This window comes from Gossypium hirsutum, chromosome A10 (genome assembly GCF_007990345.1).
Source record: "Gossypium hirsutum isolate 1008001.06 chromosome A10, Gossypium_hirsutum_v2.1, whole genome shotgun sequence".
Classification (NCBI taxonomy): domain Eukaryota; kingdom Viridiplantae; phylum Streptophyta; class Magnoliopsida; order Malvales; family Malvaceae; genus Gossypium; species Gossypium hirsutum.
In genome coordinates, this window is record NC_053433.1 from 107,828,931 (window position 1) to 107,848,705 (window position 19,775).

A 19,775-nucleotide genomic window follows, 5' to 3' on the forward strand; every position below is an offset into this window, starting at 1 on the left:
AAGTTCCGCTCCTGTTATTTATAGTAAGTCAATGCCAAAAATGCATTTCGACACAGCTGAACCTTTAGGCTTTTTCTAATAGCTTTCTTTGAAAACCATCTCACTTCTCTTCTCCAAATACTGGGCCTTCTATTAACACCACATCTAGGCAGTACATCAACCTACATTGCACCTAAAAGAATATGCTTTCAACCCTACAGGAGTTTACCTTAACATTTCTCATCATTCATCAAGCCCCATTTCTTAAGCCTTGTTTTCATTTCCAATGTGTCCTTAACTCACATTTTGCCTTTTATTACATAGGACTTCTCAACCAGACTTAATATTTATAGTATACTGACGAGTCTTAGAAGGAACCCAAATAATCTCATCTTCTCTAATTGTTTCTCCATTGTTCTTTTTAACCTCATTCCAAGCTTCCTAAGTGACATCATTCAAAGGGTTGGGCAACCTCTATCTTCCCTCTCTCCAAGCCTCACTAACACAAGCTACTCTTCTAACTTTAGTATCCTTGATACTGATGTTTGGAAATAAATCACTTATATCTTTACCATTAATCCACAGATCGTACCAGAATGAGAAACTCTTCTTAGCCTCCAAATTATAGTGTATATATGGCATGAACATTTCTCTTAATTATAGAATGTTTTTCCAAGTCCAATTGCTACCCACAGGCTTAGAAATACCCCATAATCTAAGCCTACAAACCTTAGTTTCAGTCACCTAAACAACCCACAATGAGGTCTTAGAAGTAAGAATACTACAACTTTATTCCAGCTTACTAGATTTTTTTACCCCGAATCCACCTTCATTCTTAAGTAAATTGTTGAGGTTTATTTCTGCCCCTCTACTTCGGAGCGGTTCTTCCTTATTTATAAGACATGTTTCCCTAATGTGACATGATAAGGAAGTAGTTAGGTGTCGTATATCCTAGACATGTCTTTTTAACAGGATTTGCACCTAGGTGTCATCATATGTGCTCGTGTGTCCCCAACGAGGCATGTTTGCATGCCTTCCTGGTGAGGGATCGATGTAATGCCTCGCAAGGTTGCAGGGTGTTCCAACCAACAACCTTGTGAGGTGAAACTTCAGCACCTCGCAATCTTACAAGGCATTACATCAGTCTCTCACGAAGAAGACATGCGAACACGTCTCATGAGGGACACACGAGTACATATGGTGACACCTGGGTGCAAATCATGTTAGAAAGACACGTTTAGGATACGTGTCGTCTTAATTTATATGCATTACAATTAACTACCTCCTTAACAAGGGAACCATGTCTTATAAATATGGAGAAACAGCTTCCAAGTAAAGGGCCAGAAAGAAACCCCAGCACAAACATCTTTTCAAGAAACACAACATTTTTTCCTCTTATATTTACCGCCAATATAAGTAGCAAGCTTCCAACATAAGAGAAATATTTAATAGCCCAACTATTAATTCTTACTGAGATCTTTTCCATTAATTCTTAACAGTGTTCCTTCTTTAATCTACTAGAAATAAGAGAAATGTCTAAATATATACCCCGTTAGATGAAGAATTTCATGTTTCAACTCACCTGAACCACCAGAGAAAATAAGATAGCTTTTACTATTTTTCACATGTAATCTGGAGGCAGCATGAAAGTGCTCCAACATTTCCTTAAGGCAAGGAGAAACCGACACACAGTATTTGTTAACAGAGTTTGATCTACCCTTACATATTGACTAAATGCAGCCCTTATAATGATCTCCATTGTTACAATCACTTACTCAAAATAATCTCATATACCAATCATAAAGCTCTCCAAATACTTTCAACCTTTTGCGATGTTTGTTCATTGAAAAATAAATTCTTCTGACTATAAAAGCTTTTCTAAAATACGGAAAAATTATTCCTGTTTTTAGGAAAATGTCTTACCCTTTTATTTTTTATAAGACATTTTACAATCAATTTCCTCTTCACATCCTAGCACTTGCTAAACGCTCTTCTCCTTCTCTTTCCTCTTCCCCCTTCGTTGCGACCCTGACCTAGGATTCATCTCTGTATTGAAAACAAATAGCAGTTTGGTTGAAAAAAAAAACCCTATCCATTTTTAGTCTTTTCAGAAATGGAACTCTCAACAATTAGATGATTTTTTTTGTTCAATTTCTTCGTCTATTTCCCTTCAGCAATTTTCCACTTCAAGCAAAATCAACCTATTCAAGTTTGAAACTCAATTGTCAAAATGGACGGATAGACAATTACATGAGAAATAATGAGAAATTAAGAACCATTTTGGAATTATATGATTTGTTTGCTTGCTTCTATTTGATTTTTTTGTTTGTTTTTAATTTTAATTGTTTCTAATTCTGCTTGTGATAGTTAGGTAATGTAATGGCAAGGATTACTCTATTGAAAATGCAAAAGCAGCTCTGTGTTAGTCTTCTCTTAAGGTATTTTGGACATAAACATTGCTTTGTTATTGTTATTATTTTAATTTTGAAAAAGGTATTACTGTTTTTGGATGTTGTAACTTTCATGCTTCTCCCTGTATGTTTGTCTTTGGGATTTGTTGAGCTGATTCTTTCTTGTTAGCTACATGGCTATTCTAAATAGTGTCATTATTGAGATAAGTGGTATCATGGTTCTTGTTGCGGCTTATGTGGTATTTGAACCTCTGATTTTGATCAATAAAGATCTCTTCTACCTTCAAAAATAGATGAAAGAAGCTTAAGTGTCCTTGATGTTGTTCCAATAGGGTCAGAAGCGTGTAAATTATTGTACTAAAAAATCACACAAAGTTCAATTCCCAGGGAAGAGAGGTGGATCACATGGATCTCTTAAATACCAAGTCTTTCCTTAGACAGAATATCCCTTCTATAGTAATTTAATAGCACAATTAAATACTACTATTATACCCTCAAATATTGAAAGAAAAATAGGAGAAGAAAGAACACAAGAGATTTAACGAGGTTCGGTAAATTATACCTACGTCCTCGGGCACTAACACCAGATGATAACTTTACTATCTCCAAAGTATTACAAACAAATAGAATTCCTTAAGAATTCTCAAATGGGAGAAGAGAGAAAACTAAGAGAGAAAGATTGGTTGGGATGGTGTAAATGAGAAATGGTTAGGCCTATTTATAGTTGAGGTTCAGGGACTAACTTGCAAATGGCCTAAAAATTAGGGACCAAAATTGCAATTATCCCATTCAACTTTAAACAACTTGCCTACTATTTTTTTCTTTCGGTGCCACTTGCACCTCCCATTTTTTGACTTTTCAACACCCCTTTTAATTTGTCTTTTCAACAATCTCCACCTTGAAGATTTGATTAGGATAATCACATCTTCACATACTTCCTTCAACTCCCCAAATTTGATAAAGCTATCTTTTGTAGTGCCTCCAAATGCGCTCTCGAGCGCCATACACCTAAAGGTGCTCAAATTCTCAGGATGTTAATCAAGTTCAAACAATGATTAAACTTGATTGTTGTTACCACCTTGGTCATCATGTCTGCGGGATTATCTGCTGTCGGAATCTTCTGAAGTAGAATTTTTCCTTTTTCAAAGACTTCCCGCACAAAGTGATATCTTACGTCGATATGCTTGGTTCTTGTCCACATGGACGATGTTGAAGCTCCTACACCGACCGTTTTCTCCATAATCTTTCAATATATACCTAAGGAAATCTTTTCTGATGTGGAAGATCAGTTTAAACTGCAACCACAGAGCATACTACGATTAACCTTCGGCTCTTGATACCACTTGTTGTTCCAATAGGGTCGGAAGCGTGTAAATTATTGTACTAAAAAATCACACAAAGTTCAATTCCCAGGGAAGAGAGGTGGATCACATGGATCTCTTAAATACCAAGTCTTTCCTTAGACAGAATATCCATCTATAGTAATTTAATAGCACAATTAAATACTACTATTATACCTTCAAATATTGAAAGAAAAATAGGAGAAGAAAGAACACAAGAGATTTAACGAGGTTCGGTAAATTATACCTACGTCCTCGGGCACTAACACCAGATGATAACTTTACTATCTCCAAAGTATTACAAACAAATAGAATTCCTTAAGAATTCTCAAATGGGAGAAGAGAGAAAACTAAGAGAGAAAGATTGGTTGGGATGGTGTAAATGAGAAATGGTTAGGCCTATTTATAGTTGAGGTTCAGGGACTAACTTGCAAATGGCCTAAAAATTAGGGACCAAAATTGCAATTATCCCATTCAACTTTAAACAACTTGCCTACCATTTTTTTCTTTCGGTGCCACTTGCACCTCCCATTTTTTGACTTTTCAACACCCCTTTTAATTTGTCTTTTCAACAATCTCCACCTTGAAGATTTGATTAGGATAATCACATCTTCACATACTTCCTTCAACTCCCCAAATTTGATAAAGCTATCTTTTGTAGTGCCTCCAAATGCGCTCTCGAGCGCCATACACCTAAAGGTGCTCAAATTCTCAGGATGTTAATCAAGTTCAAACAATGATTAAACTTGATTGTTGTTACCACCTTGGTCATCATAACTGCGGGATTATCTGCTGTCGGAATCTTCTGAAGTAGAATTTTTCCTTTTTCAAAGACTTCCCGCACAAAGTGATATCTTACGTCGATATGCTTGGTTCTTGTCCACATGGACGATGTTGAAGCTCCTACACCGACCGTTTTCTCCATAATCTTTCAATATATACCTAAGGAAATCTTTTCTGATGTGGAAGATCAGTTTAAACTACAACCACAGAGCATACTACGATTAACCTTCGGCTCTTGATACCACTTGTTGTTCCAATAGGGTCGGAAGCGTGTAAATTATTGTACTAAAAAATCACACAAAGTTCAATTCCCAGGGAAGAGAGGTGGATCACATGGATCTCTTAAATACCAAGTCTTTCCTTAGACAGAATATCCCTTCTATAGTAATTTAATAGCACAATTAAATACTACTATTATACCCTCAAATATTGAAAGAAAAATAGGAGAAGAAAGAACACAAGAGATTTAACGAGGTTCGGTAAATTATACCTACGTCCTCGGGCACTAACACCAGATGATAACTTTACTATCTCCAAAGTATTACAAACAAATAGAATTCCTTAAGAATTCTCAAATGGGAGAAGAGAGAAAACTAAGAGAGAAAGATTGGTTGGGATGGTGTAAATGAGAAATGGTTAGGCCTATTTATAGTTGAGGTTCAGGGACTAACTTGCAAATGGCCTAAAAATTAGGGACCAAAATTGCAATTATCCCATTCAACTTTAAACAACTTGCCTACCATTTTTTTCTTTCGGTGCCACTTGCACCTCCCATTTTTTGACTTTTCAACACCCCTTTTAATTTGTCTTTTCAACACTTGAATTATATATTAATATAATAAGACCATTAAAATAGACATTTTCATTTATTCATTTGTGCTTTCATAAGTTTTACTAGTCTTGTGATTTTTTAAGCTTTATTATTCATGTGGATTGATGTATTTCCTTACTATAAAAGATTAATACTTTTTAGGTTAGATTTAGCAAACATAAATTTTGATTCTTCTGTTGTCCGTTCAAGTGTCTAGTTGACTTTACCTTCAGCATCACTTTTACATTGGTGATTCATTTTTGTTTTGCTGCACATGCAAAGCATTAATGTGTAAATTGGTTACCGCATCTGTGTTGACTTGATTTGAGTTCTAGGAACCCGCTGGAAGTTTTGATGCATGTAGAATTTATCTAGTAGTTTTACATTATTAATCCATTGATGTGTGTCTGTGCATGTTTTTAAATAGTAATGATTTGAGTTCAAGGCAAATATACTAATTATTTTACATTATTAATCCATTGATGGTAGTTTTACATTATTAATCTATTGATGGTAGTTTATCTGGTATTTTTACATTATGCCGGTATTTCAAGGCAAATATACTAATCATTTTTGGCAATTGAAACAAGCTCTCTGTGTCATGTGCTTGATCATTGAATATTATGGTTTGAAGTGTTGAATATAATCTTTCATGGTTGAACTTGATTCGCAATTTTAACATCTTCTTGTGCTATCAATTCGCTGCTTGTAATAATGGGATAAACATATCTTTGTTAGATGTTGATTGTTCCTAAGTTGTTATTTCTGTTGCTTAATTCTTTTTACCGTTTTATGGATTTTTTTGGTTGAATGATTTGCTATCATTCTTGTTATAATTTAGGTCGATGTTTCATGCAGCAATGTTGGATGCAAGACAATTTGGGAAGAGGTATGGCATGGCTCAGTGCACTAGGGATATAAGTAGAGCTGACTGCAACAATTGCTTGTATACTTAGCTAATGACATTTAGAGCCACAATTGGAAATAAGAGAGGATGGGAGGTGTATGGATCAAGTTGCAGTATCTGGTACCATGATTATCAGTTCTATTCAAACTTTTCCATCACTGCAAATGATGGTGAGTTGCCATCGACTTCAATCATTGTTATGTTTGTTTCAAGTGTCCACCACATAACTTTTATTAATTACTACAATCCTAATAATTACTACAATCCTTGAAATTATTTTGATACAAATGAAATTGAACCCTTTCTGTAATACTAAAACAGATGCAAGAAGATTGTACTTGCAAGGAGTTGCAATTGGCATAACAATGGCGGGTCTAGTGTTTATATTTTTGCCATATTCATTCATTTGTTATTCAATCATGTTGAGGTCAAGGCTACAGTTGACGGCCAACATGGTTAATTCGATTGATGCAGAAAGGTCAACAAAAACCATATATACATATTCTTGTGTAATTTACTTTCTTAGGTCACGGAATTTCTTATTGTAATTTATTTTTTTCTCTTTGAATCTTTTCTTTGACACCATATATCAATATTTAATTTGATGTATAAAATATAAAATATAAAGTTAATAGATACAAAATAAACTTAGTTAAACAATAAAAAGATAATAAATTCTTAAAAATGTATGTTTCATTTTAAGTAGTTTTTATGAAATATTTTCAAAAAATTTTCCAAACAACAAAAAATATTGTACACATATACAAAAAAACCGTAAATTTGAATATTTAAGCTGATTTAGACTAATACTGTTAAGATTTAATGTGGGTAATTAAGAATTCAAAATTTAAAACAAATTTTTTTGAACAATCTCATTATAAGTTCTGATAATATATGCTCTTAAAATTTTAAAACAAGAATATTAGCATAGATATTATAAAAATTAAAAACATCCAATCTACTGTTATTTTTACATGAACGTTCTATCATCTACAAAGAAATAAGAGTATATGAAACCAAAATCATAAAGCTACAAAAATTTCATAGGATGTAAGACAGCCCAAAATTGAAAACCGGTGAGAACCAAAAAAATAGCCTATGCCCAAAGCACTGTCACGACCAAAAACAGCGTCAAAGCCAGCCCAAAACAAAATCCTACAATCACCATGGAAGCCTGGAGACATTTTGAATGGAATCAGATTAAGGAATAAAAAACTGGATCAGACCAACTGGTTAAACTGAATAAAATCAGGAACTAGTGGCCAGTCCTGTCCACTAGCTATAAAAACCGGATAAACGACGAACCAGCTCAAACTGTATATGGTACCGGTAAAACACCAGTTTTCTACATTTTGTTTGGTACATAATACAAATGGGGGAAGGGGAGATAACAATTATAGGGTTTAAACCCTAGTATTTGTAATTGATATGTATGGTTTTAATTTCTTAGTTTTATACTAAGGATACTAACGTTAAGCCAAATTCATTTTCTATTAATTAATAACTAATTTTATAATTTTATTTTACATTAAATAAGTGTTTAAAGTATTTAAACATTAAACAAAATAAGAACATAAAACCGTTGAAGCTCTGATCTATTTTTTAAAATATTAAAATACATATGCTTGCTAACCTAACGAGATAAAGTCAGATACCTTTCCCTGAGATTCAAACTTTAATTTGAGAGTGAACCACGACAATCCTCTGTCTACAAATGGGGCAAGAGCAAGGGCCCTGCAATAAAAGCCCAACAAAGCATTAAATGGTTTTAGATGGAGAACAATTTACTTTAAAAAGTGTGGAGAAAAGAAATAAATTTATTTGATTGATGGCTACCTAGGATTTTAAATGAAAATCCGCTGTAGTGATCTCATATTTACAGTTATAAGAGATGGATAGAACAGTTTTTGAACTTATGATCACTCAACAAGAAGCATCGAATAGATACACCCATGTTGCTTCAATTCTTCATTTTAGTTGAAATACTTGTGTTGGTCACATACTCGTATTCAACACACACACTCAAGTTTGAGTAACATAAGATATGACAAAGGCACAACTTGGCATAAGCTAGATTGTCGTAGGTTATTAAAATATAATCCACAGCACTAAGAATGTCCAAACCACTGTGTAGAAATGACCCATTTCTATAAGAGAGGTTCATCCCTCCCCCCACCCCCATCTCCAAAAAGACGTAAAATGAAAGAATATTTTAAAAAGTTCCTTATGCTTTTATGTTCTGTGTATGTTCAGACAATGATCTTAAATTTTCTTTAACTGAGCCAAAATACATGACATATAATTCGCTGCAATAGGAGCATGAAAGACCTGCACTTAACAGTGTAGAAGTTGAACAAATAAAATAAATGGATTTAATTAAAACCAAATTACTTGCAATTGAGGACTAATCAGGAAGTATCAATTCTCTCAAAGATTCTGAACTAAATGATGTTTAAGGAGAGACATTGAAATTCTATCAACTCACCCGCCAGCTCTAACAAGCTTAGTCACTTGGCTTCCTGCCCAAACCATGGCCATAACCTTGAGAAATCTGCAAGGCAGGAGAATGCTCATATCATCTTTATTCTCATAAACAACGAAAAGGATGAGATATTACCTCTGAGCAGCTGCCATATAACCCATTCTACCAGGCACGGGGGCAACATAAAACCTTAAATGGAAGCAAAACCACTTCTTGTTACGTAACTACGTTATAAATGCATACGAGCACCTAAGTAGGATGACTAGATAAGAAACAGGAAACTTTTTCCATCATTACTCATGAAAAAACTGATGACAACAATGATGTATGGGAAATGGGAACCAGATACATTGATGCCTTTTTTAAAATATAATGTTAGCCAAAATGTAGATGTACAAAAGAGTAACTTTGGTTTAGTGTGGCTCTTGTTAAATAGTTCCTATAAATGTTTATGCAACATGAAATCAGTCTGCCTCACAACAAAACCAAACATGGCAGATTAGATAATTAAGACACTGTGTCCTCAGTGAGTAGGAAAGGAATGATATAAATCAAATCCAAATAAAATTTTACATATGTCAACTGACTGGTGAATCAAAGTTATGAATGCTAAAAACTAATATTATAATAATGCAATATATATGCCAAATGAAATCAAACAAGGAAATCATGAGCTGACAATGAAGCAATAGTTTACTTACCAAACCAAGAGAAAGGTAATGAGGTAGTAAACTGTATTCAGGAGCCCATAAGACAACACCCCAGAAATTCCATATCGTCTCAACTTCTTCAACACACTGAGAACCGAAGAACAAGAACCAACAAAGAAATTAGCCCCACATATCCGCAACCCTCTTCATTTTATTAGACTTAAGGTTCATAAGTGCACAAAACAAAAGAAGTCAAGATGTCAAAGCATGGCATTGTGTATTGCTGCTGTTAAGATTAAAACAGCTCCTCCCAAGAGAAAATAGGTTATTTAGCATGGTTCTCATTTCTGGTGTAAATCTGTGTCATATGGTTAAATAATAATTGCATTTAGAGTGACATATCATTTAAAGAGAAAGAGAAAAAAGAAGATACAGAATGAATAGAAATCTAGCATGGAAGGATTTATAGTTTAAAAGCACAGTTCGCTGCTATCCAACAACAGTGCTCCAGCCAAAGCAAAATTAAGAAATTAATACAAGCATTCTTTATCAATCTACTCAAATCTAGAACAACAAAGTATTGCTATGCAAAACACAACAACAGAGATTTCGGGTGAATGGAAAAACATGTTGCTCAAATGCATGTATCAACTAGTTGGAGTCATTTCAAAATTAGTGATTATAATAATCTACGTTACTGGAACTCAAGGTGAGTTGCAATATGTATTTGATGCAGAAATAATCATTTTTTTAGAAGCTTTTTCATATATTCAGAGGATCATATTCTCATGTTCATATCCAAATTTTAGGAAAAGGAATAATTTGGGCAACATAAATGCAATAAACATTGTATTTCAATCAAAATTAGTATAAACGGGAGCAAACACAAATAAATAACTAAATAAAAAGCACGTAGTAAATACTCTTTAGATGAAAAAAACGATTCTCCTTGACTAGCCTCACTCTTTCCAGCCGTCGAACCTTTACATCGAACAAAAATAAAGAAGTTAAACAAAATCAAAAATAAAAGTATATAAATAAGCAAAAATCCCTTTATTATTAAGTGTCTATTTACAAATTCCATACCCTCATTGTTCGTTGAATAATTGCCGTCATCAGTTGGGCCATAAACCTAGTAACCGCAGGCAAAAGAAAGAATACAAATTAAAAAATTAACAGAAGCCAAATAAGATGAATTAAATTTGAAATTTAAACAGATAACAAATCGAGCAGTAAAAGAAATTCCCAATTCAACAAATAGGTCATTATAATTATGAAAATATAAACACAAAATAATAACCAAATGGCGCTTACAATGTTGTTATCGCCGTTGATTGAGCAAGAGAGTTTCTTGGAATTCTGAGAGACAAGGCTTCTGGAATTGCGAATTCCAGAAATGCTTAAAAATGAAATCTCATTGAAACCCTAAAGAAAAAAATGGAAATTATATTGGTATAATTGGAGATTAATAAAATGAATAGAACAAAAAATAGTGGAAAGAAAATAAAGGAAACGAAGAAAAGAAAATTTACACGATGAGGGTCAGGGATGTGGAGGACGAAGTTGGGCGTGAGTTTGAGCGAGAAAGACATGGCTTTTTACGGTGGATAAAATGGCGGGATTATGACATTTTTATTTGGGGATTTTAAATAATGATATCATATCAAAATAAATTCATCAATTTAACTAAAAAATTGGAAATTTTTATTAAATGATATTAAAATTATTTTAAAGTGGATGGAGATACTCTAAATGTATAAATCTTTAATTGTTCATCGTATCCAAGTTTTTGTCAAATATATTAATTAAATTGAAATATTTTGGTTAGTTAATTGAATTAATAAAAAATTATATTTTTTTATTTTTTTATTAAAATAAATATAAAACATATAAAAAACCATTACTAAAGTTTAATTTTTTTAATAATTCAAAAATATATATTATATATAATATATTATCTATTTCCATTAATAGTTCAAAAAATATATTGCTAATATAAAAAGATATATTATATATAATATATATTATTTAATTCGGTTAATTTTCTGATTTCGAACTGAATTAACAGATAATCAAAATTTTAAAAAAGTATTAACCGACCTCTAACCGAACTAAATTCGACCACCAATTAATTAATTGAATTAAACTGGTTCGGTCTATTAATTTAGTTTTAACCGAGTTAACACCCCTAGATGCATGTTTGTTTTAACAAGTAATTTTCGGATAATCAAGCTCGCGGTGTAATGAATTTGTTAGAATTAAGTGACCCAAATTCTTATTTAAATAAAATACGATGGAAAATAAAATAAAAGTAAAATCCATATAAAACTAGACTTCTTTTATTTTATTTTAGAATAAGGTTTTTTAAACCTTATTAAACTTCATCTATTTTATATTAATTAGGATAAGGTGTTTAAATCCTACTAGAATATGGCTTTACAAGCCTATAAATAGACATAATCTATTCCTCTTGTATTGATTCAATTTTTCGACATAGTGAATTTTCTTCTCCTCTGCCCGTGGTTTTTTTTTCCCGTAAGGGTTTCCACGTAAAATTTGTGTGTTCTTTATTTTTATTTTTTTATTTTTTATTTTATTTTCTTTTCACAAATTGGTATCAGAGCTTCCGGGTTATTCATCTCGATCAAGGTAATGGCGTCTTTGAAGTATGAAATTCCGCTGTTGGATCGCAACACCAGATTTGCGTTGTGGCAAATTAAGATGCAAGCAGTTCTTGCACAGATGGATCTGGAGGATGCCCTGCTAGGGATAGATAAGATGCCTTCGACATTAACAGATGAAGAGAAGAAGCGTAAGGATCGAAAGGCGTTAACACAATTACATCTACATTTGTCCAACAAAATTTTGCAGGATGTGATGAAAGAGAAGACTGTCGCTGCATTATGGAAGAGGCTAGAACAAATATGTATGTCGAAAACTCTAACAAGCAAGTTGCATATGAAGCAGCGTTTTTATGCTCATCGTTTGGAGGAAGGTGCGTCTGTACACAAACACTTAACAGTGTTTAAAGAAATTCTCTCAAACTTGGAGGCCATGGAGGTTCAGTATGATAAGGAAGATCTAAGGTTGATTCTACTTTGTTCGTTGCCCCCGTCTTATTCAACCTTTAGAGACACAATTTTATATAGCCGCGAGTCTCTCACAGTTGATGAGGTTTATGATTCTTTAACCTCGTATGATAAGATGAAGCATCTTGTGGTTAAACCCGGCTCTCAAGGAGAGGGTCTCATTGTTCGTGGGAGACAAGATCAGAATGTTGATGATGATCGTGGTAGGACACAGAAACAGAATCCTCGTGGTAAATCTAAAGGTAGATCGAAGTCTTCAAATAGAGGTAAAACTTGTAACTTCTGCAAGAAGAAAGGGCACATTAAATCTGAGTGCTATAAGCTACAAAATAAGATTAAAAGGGAGGCTGTGAATCAAAAGGGAAAACAACCAGAAAATTCCGGTGAAGCTGATATTGTAGAAGATTACAGCGATGGTGAACTTCTAGTTGCTTCTATCAATGATTCTAAAGTAAGCGAGGAATGGATACTTGATTCAGGCTGCACCTTCCACATGAGTCCCAATCGGGATTGGTTTACAACTTACGAAACAGTGTCTGAATGTGTTGTTTTGATGAGAAATAATGTTTCGTGTAAAATCGCAGGTGTTGAAACAGTTAAAGTTAAGATGTTTGGTGGAGTTGTCAGAACACTTAGTGAGGTACGACATGTTCTAGAATTGAAGAGAAATTTAATTTCGTTGAGTACTTTTGATTCAAAAGGGTACAGATATACAGCTAAAAATGAGATTTTAAAGATTTCCAAAGGTTCCCTTGTTGTGATGAAAGGGCAAAGAAAAATTCCAAGTTATATGTTTTGCAGGGCTCTACTGTTACTGGTGATGCAGCTGTCGCTTCCTCTTCCTTGTCAAATGATGATATTACTAAACTTTGGCATATGCGCCTAGGGCATATAAGTGAGAATGGCATGGTAGAATTGAGTAAGAGAGAACTACTTGATGGGCAAGAAATTTGCAAATTAAATTTCTGTGAGCACTGTGTTTTTTGGAAGTAAAAGAGAGTTCGATTCACTAGAGGAATCCATAACACGAAAGGAATATTAGAGTATACTCATTCTGATCTGTGGGGGCCATCCAGAGTGCCTTCGAGAGGTGGAGCTAATTATATGCTAACCTTTATTGATAATTTTTCCAGAAAAGTTTGGGCGTTCTTCCTGAAGCAGAAAAGCGATGTGTTTTCCGCATTTAAGTCTTGGAAAATTATGATTGAAAAATAGACGGGAAAACAGATAAAATACCTCCGCACAGACAATGGCTTAGAGTTCTGTTCTGATGAGTTTAATAGATTGTGCAAGTCAGAAGGGATCATGAGACACTTGACAGTTTGTCATACTCCACAGCAAAACGGCGTTGCAGAACGAATGAATAGAATGATCATGGAGAAGGTTCGATGTATGTTGTCAAATGCCAACTTATCGAAGTCATTTTGGGCAGAAGCAGCCTCTGCTGCATGTTTTTTAATCAACCGATCTTCATCCGTTGCCATTGAGAAAAAGACTCCACAAGAGGTATGGTCTGGTAATCCTGCTAATTATTCTGATTTAAAGATTTTTGGGTGTCCTGCGTATGCTCATGTTGATAATGGAAAATTGGAACCGAGATCCATTAAATGCGTTTTTCTTGGTTATAAAACTAGTGTAAAAGGGTATAAGTTATGGTGTCCTGAAAATAGAAAAGTTGTGATTAGCAGATATGTTGTTTTTTATGAAACTGCTATGCTACCTAACTTATCTCTTAAAGACTCTTCCAATAAAGAAAATCAAAAGCAGGTGGAGCATCAGATTAATACAGAGTCAACTCCTCAAGTTAGAACAAAAGTTGAGAATAGAGTTGCTTCTTCACCACAATACTCTATCGCCAAAAACAAAACTAGAAGAGAAATTAAACCTCCAAAGAAGTATGCCGAGGCTGATCTAGTTGCTTATGCTTTAAATGTGGCTGAAGATATAGATGCGAATCAAGAGCCATCTAATTATTCTGAGGTGGTTAGCTGTGAAAACTCAAAAAAGTGGATGTTTGCTATGCAAGAAGAGATGGAATCACTCCACAAAAACAGAACATGGGACCTTGTGAAACTTTTTAAAGGTAAAAAGGTTGTTCGTTGTAAATAGGTGTTTAAAAGGAAAGAAGGGACTCCAGGAGTTGAAAAACCCAAATATAAAGCAAGGCTTGTTGCAAAGGGTTACAGTCAAATTCCAGGAGTGGACTTCACAGATGTGTTCTCTCCAGTTGTTAAGCATAGTTCGATTCGAGCTTTGCTTGGTATTGTGGCCATGCATGACTTAGAGCTTGAGCAGTTAGATGTAAAAACTGCATTTCTGCATGGAGAACTTGAGGAGGATATTTACATGCAACAACCAGACGGTTTTATAGTCTCAGAAAAATAGGACTATGTTTGCTTGCTGAAAAAGTCCCTTTACGGTTTGAAACAGTTACCAAGACAGTGGTACAAGAGGTTTGATTCCTTTATGACTTCTCATGATTTTAAAAGAAGTAGTTTTGACAGTCGTGTTTACTTTAAGAAAAACAGTGATGGTTCTTTTGTGTATCTACTTCTTTATGTTGATGACATGTTGATAGCAGTAAAAGATAAATGAGAGATAAGAAATGTCAAAACCCAACTAAGTAAAGAATTTGAGATGAAAGATTTAGGACCAACAAATAAGATACTTGGAATGGAGATTCTCAGAGATAGAAAAACAAGTAAATTGTACCTAAGTCAGAAGGGGTACATTGAGAAAGTTCTTTGTAGGTTCAATATGCAGAATGTTAAGCCTGTTAGTACTCCTTTAGTAGCCCATTTCAAACTTTCATCAGTTTTGTCTCTACAATCAGATTATGAGATTGAGTACATGTCGCATGTTCTATACTCTAGTGCAGTGGGATCTCTCATGTATGCTATGGTTTGTTCACGTCCAGATTTATCATATGCAGTCAGTGCAGTTAGCAGATACATGGTGAATCCCAGTAAAGAACACTGGAAAGCAGTTCAGTGGATTCTAAGATACTTACGAGGTACTACTGATGTTTGCTTACAGTTTGGAAGAACTAGAGATGGAGTCATAGGGTATGTTGATGCTGATTTTGCTGGAGGCCTTGATAAAAGAAGATCTCTCACAGGTTATGTCTTTACAATCGGAGGTTGTGCAATCAGTTGGAAAGCCACTTTGCAGTCTACAGTCGCTTTGTCTACCACTGAAGCTGAGTACATGGCGATTACTGAGGCTTGTAAAGAAGCTATTTGGTTGAAGGGACTCTTTAGTGAACTCAATGAAGACCTTCAAATCAACACAGTATTTTGTGACAGTTAGAGTGCCATTTTTCTTACAAAAAATCAAATGTTTCATGAGAGAACAAAACACATTGATGTTCGGTATCATTTTGTTCGTGATATTATTGCTCGTGGTGATATTGTTGTGAGCAAAATTAGTACTCATGAAAATCCTGCAGATATGATGACTAAGTCACTTCCTATAACCAAGTTTGAGCATTGTTTAGACTTGGTTGGTGTTCATTGTTGAAGTTAAACCCTTAAGGAGTTTTATGGAAGAGGTGAAGAACTTGTTTATTGAAAGTTCGCGATGAAGAACTTGTTCATTAAGAATTTGTGTCAAGGTGGAGATTGTTAGAATTAAATGACCCAAATTCTTATTTAAATAAAATACGATGAAAAATAAAATAAAAGTAAAATCCATATAGAACTAGACTTTTTTTTATTTTATTTTAGAATAAGGTTTTTTAAACCTTATTAAACTTCATCTATTTTATATTGATTAGGATAAGGTGTTTCAATCCTACTAGAATATGGCTTTACAAGCTTATAAATAGACATAGTCTATTCCTTTTGTATTGATTCAAATTTTCGACATAGTGAATTTTCTTCTCCTCTGCCCGTGGTTTTTTTTCCTATAAGAGTTTCTACGTAAAATTTGTATGTTCTTTTTTTTTTTCACAGAATTAAAAATCGAATTAGATTTTTTTAGAGTAATAAAACTCTTTAAATTACAATATTCGTAAAGAGAATCATAATGGATGTAAAGAAGAAGTATATTTTATCCAATAGCAAAAAGCTTAAACTAAGATTTCTAGATGAATAGGATGAAGTATTAGTTCCTCTAACACATAATTTAAATGTGAGAATTTGTCCAATAAAAAAGGAAATAATGAATAAATTGATTATAAATTATGAGATTTTGTGACTTTTGCTCATTGTGAGTAATATATTTTTCGTAAGGAAAAATAGAATTTTCATAATGATTGTAAATTTTGCTGATATCATTTGAGAATACAAATTATTGTTGTACCCAGAAATCAAACTTTAGTTAGAGTCATTAGCAGAACTAATCAAATGATTCTATTGACCCATTCAAAGAACTAAATATTTCACAATTATTAAATTAAATTTATTATAATAACCCTGATTTTCAAAAAATAAGTTCTATCGTAATGAAATTTTAGTTGATAACAAGTAAAAAGGTTGGAACCTTGACATTCCCTTTCCCATACCTTTAATTAAAAAAGAGAAGAAAAAAAAAAGTAATTCTGACCCTTCATACACAGGCCAATTTAGTATTATTAGTGCGGTTGAAATGTGCTTTTAAAAAATTAAATTTAGAAAAAGTGTTGTAAGAAAGAGCTATGAAAAAGTGTAGTTGACCAATTGGTATTATTGCTGCGATTGTGAAATGCTTTTTAAAAGTACAAGTTAGAAAAAAATGTTGTGAAAAAGAGTTATGAAAAAGTGTGTTTTGTTAATTTAAGATATTTGACATTAGTGTCAAAAATTACGGAGGGAAATTAAAATGTTTATTGTTAAGCTCAATTTATGCCCAGCCCACACATATACAAAACTAAATAAAAAACAAACCCAAACTACAAGGCCCAAAGCATAAGCAAATTTCAGCAAACAAAAAACCCAAGGAGCTGCTGTTTTGCAACCGTAGCAGTCCCCAGGTACCGCACATCGGCGAATCTCCGCACCGTGCGTCACTTCACCTCCACGTAGGAGACGTACACGCCCATGAACCTGCAAACAAGTGAAATAGGTTGTAAAATCGGCTATAAAAGCCTCAGAAATGTATTGTAAAAGGGGAACTTTTTTTGGTTTTCGCTTTCTTTTCAAGAGAAACGAGTTACATTTTTGAGTACCATAAGCAAACTAAAATCAATAAAGATCAGCCAAGAATACTCCAAAGGTGACTCTTTTATTTTTATTTTATTTTTTATTTTATTATTCTGTTTTTATTTCGACACAAATACGAGGCAAAGAGAGAACGAGAGGTTTACCGGAGTTATATCACGTTCGCACCGTCGGTGGGCCTTGTCCCGTTTGTCGCGGTCAGATATTGGGGGCGGTTGTAGGCCAGAATATTAGCCTTTCGGCTGAGGGGGAAAATGGAGAAGCTGAGAAAGTTATAAGCTTTCAAAGTTTTCTTTCAAAAAGAAGACAAAAGGTTAAAATGTTTTTTAAAATAAAAAAAATGATTTAAATAATAAAAAGTTGAAACAGCATGGGGAAGGGCAAAGGGATAGCGTGTTTTGACTGGGTCCACACGCATTTTACCCTTAAATGGGTAATTTGCGTGGCCAGTCCTTCCTATTTGCGCCCTTCTTGTTTTGACCCTATTTGGTTTCTTTCATTTTTGCCCTAAACTTTTCACACCTTTCCAATTTAGTCCGTGCATGAGTGTTGCTTTTGGGGCTAGGAATATTTTCTTTTTTAGCCCTTATACCTTTGCGCCCATTGCGCTTTAGTCCTTTTCAATTTCAATATTTTTGTTTGTTGATTGTCTCTCTTAATTAGCTTCTATTTCAATTAAGTTTTTTTCTACCTCATTTTGATTTATATAATTCATTATTTCTTTAAATTCATTTGGCATTCATTTCTTTTATTTTTTTTATATATACATACATTTTAAATTACTTTGATGAATTACGTTGTTGTTTTTTTGTTTTTTAAATTATAAGTTTCTTTTTTTAAATTTCTTTTATATAATATTATTTTAAAATTTTGTATGATTTTACATTTAAATAGCTCTTATGTGTTATTATACATATATAATTTATGATAAAATTAGCTCTATACCAAATAAATTATTGCTTTCATGTTATTCTATATAAATGTTCTCTTTATATTTATTATATATATATATTTTTCCTCTTAAATTTATTATACGTATATATTTTCCCCCTTTTTTTAAGTTGATTCATGTACAATTGGGTTCTTAGGAATCCTATTTTGATTGTATGTTTTGTTTGTTTTAAATACCTTCATTTTTTTTATTTATTTTTAATCTTTTATGCATATATATTTTTCTTTTCCCTTATTTTTTTTATTTTGATACAATTCAAGCTTTCATTCAAATTATTTACTTTATAATATTTATTTTATATTATTTCTTTTATTTTTTCCCCTATTTATTTTTTTAAATTCTTATATTTATTACCTATTTAAAATTTTCTATAGTTTATATAGTTATATTTCCGAATTTTCTTTTTCCTATTATTTATTTTATTTTAAAAAACTTGTTATATTTTATTTAGGTGATTTATTTGAAACTTCTTTTAAAATTGGTTTCTTATGTATTGACCATTGGATATAAATGGTGGTATTTTTATAATGTATGATGTGCTGTTATTGCATGTATTCTAAGTTGTTCCTTTACATTTCCCTATTATTTTAGATTATTCATGAGATGTTATTGCCACGTGTTTTATTCCTTATGTTATCAAGTTTTTTTAATAAAAATACATTTCATTTATTTATTACATTTCATTTGAAATTTTAAACAATGCAATGTTCAGTATTTAAAGAATTCAAAGGATCGTGCTCTAACGTATTGGGTTTCGCTTTCTTTGTTTGTTTTGAATATTCGAATATCCTCTTAAAGCTAAAACGCACGTTTTAAAGGCAATATCACATTTGAGGGTAAAAAATGTTGTGTCCTAACGTACTGGATGTAATGTTTTACCTCAAGGTGAGATGGTCTTTAATACACATTTGACTTACCTAAATGTTTTAAAAGCCAATAAAAGGAGGATCGCATTTTGAACTCTGTCCAAATTTTTAATTTTCGGCATTTAAGACACTAATTAATTGATTAAGTACCAATTTTGAGCGTGTCAAGGGTGCTAATCCTTCCTCGTATGTAACCGACTCCCGAACCCGTTTTCTTAAAATTCGTGGACCAAAATGTTTTATAAGGTGGCCTAATTACACCTCAAAAAGGATTGGTGGCGACTCCCAATTTTTGTTTTCAAAAGTCGATTCCCGTTTTTCAAAAAATGATTTCGACATTTATTTTAAACATAATGTTAAAAATTAA

At 33.0% G+C, this 19,775-nt stretch overlaps 1 protein-coding gene and 2 long non-coding RNA genes across 3 annotated transcripts; 1 reads left to right on the forward strand and 2 right to left on the reverse strand.

Annotated features, from left to right (window-relative positions):
* The first annotated feature begins 1,765 nt into the window (after nt 1-1,765).
* Nucleotides 1,766-6,796, forward strand: LOC121207646 (uncharacterized). The gene is made up of 3 exons (XR_005902733.1): nt 1,766-2,417; nt 6,166-6,401; nt 6,553-6,796. It is a non-coding gene; the product is annotated as an uncharacterized lncRNA (long non-coding RNA).
* Nucleotides 6,797-7,137: 341 nt separating this feature from the next.
* LOC107896224 (uncharacterized) lies at nt 7,138-11,040 on the reverse strand. Its single transcript, XM_016821324.2, has 9 exons — nt 10,896-11,040; nt 10,678-10,788; nt 10,450-10,495; nt 10,287-10,344; nt 9,415-9,510; nt 8,849-8,902; nt 8,717-8,782; nt 7,887-7,965; nt 7,138-7,405 (listed from the first exon to the last, which is right to left on the reverse strand). Exons 1-9 carry the CDS (start codon nt 10,953-10,955, stop codon nt 7,328-7,330), a joined length of 648 nt encoding a protein of 215 aa, XP_016676813.2. The 5' UTR covers nt 10,956-11,040; the 3' UTR covers nt 7,138-7,327.
* A 6,141-nt stretch (nt 11,041-17,181) lies between these two features.
* Nucleotides 17,182-18,281, reverse strand: LOC107896225 (uncharacterized). The gene is made up of 2 exons (XR_001683649.2): nt 17,737-18,281; nt 17,182-17,476 (listed from the first exon to the last, which is right to left on the reverse strand). It is a non-coding gene; the product is annotated as an uncharacterized lncRNA (long non-coding RNA).
* Between the last annotated feature and the right edge of the window lie 1,494 nt (nt 18,282-19,775).

What these genes read in the sequence shown, in the direction of transcription:
- LOC107896224 (XM_016821324.2), bottom strand. Translation starts at nt 10,955, where the DNA reads ATGTCTTTCTCGCTCAAACTCACGCCCAACTTCGTCCTCCACATCCCT. An exon ending in TCAACGGCGATAACAACATT is followed by an intron (nt 10,496 to 10,677) that starts GTAAGCGCCATT and finishes TGCGGTTACTAG; the next exon opens with GTTTATGGCCCAACTGATGA. An exon ending in TCGTTTTTTTCATCTAAAGA is followed by an intron (nt 9,511 to 10,286) that starts GTATTTACTACG and finishes TTCGGTTCTCAG; the next exon opens with TGTGTTGAAGAAGTTGAGAC.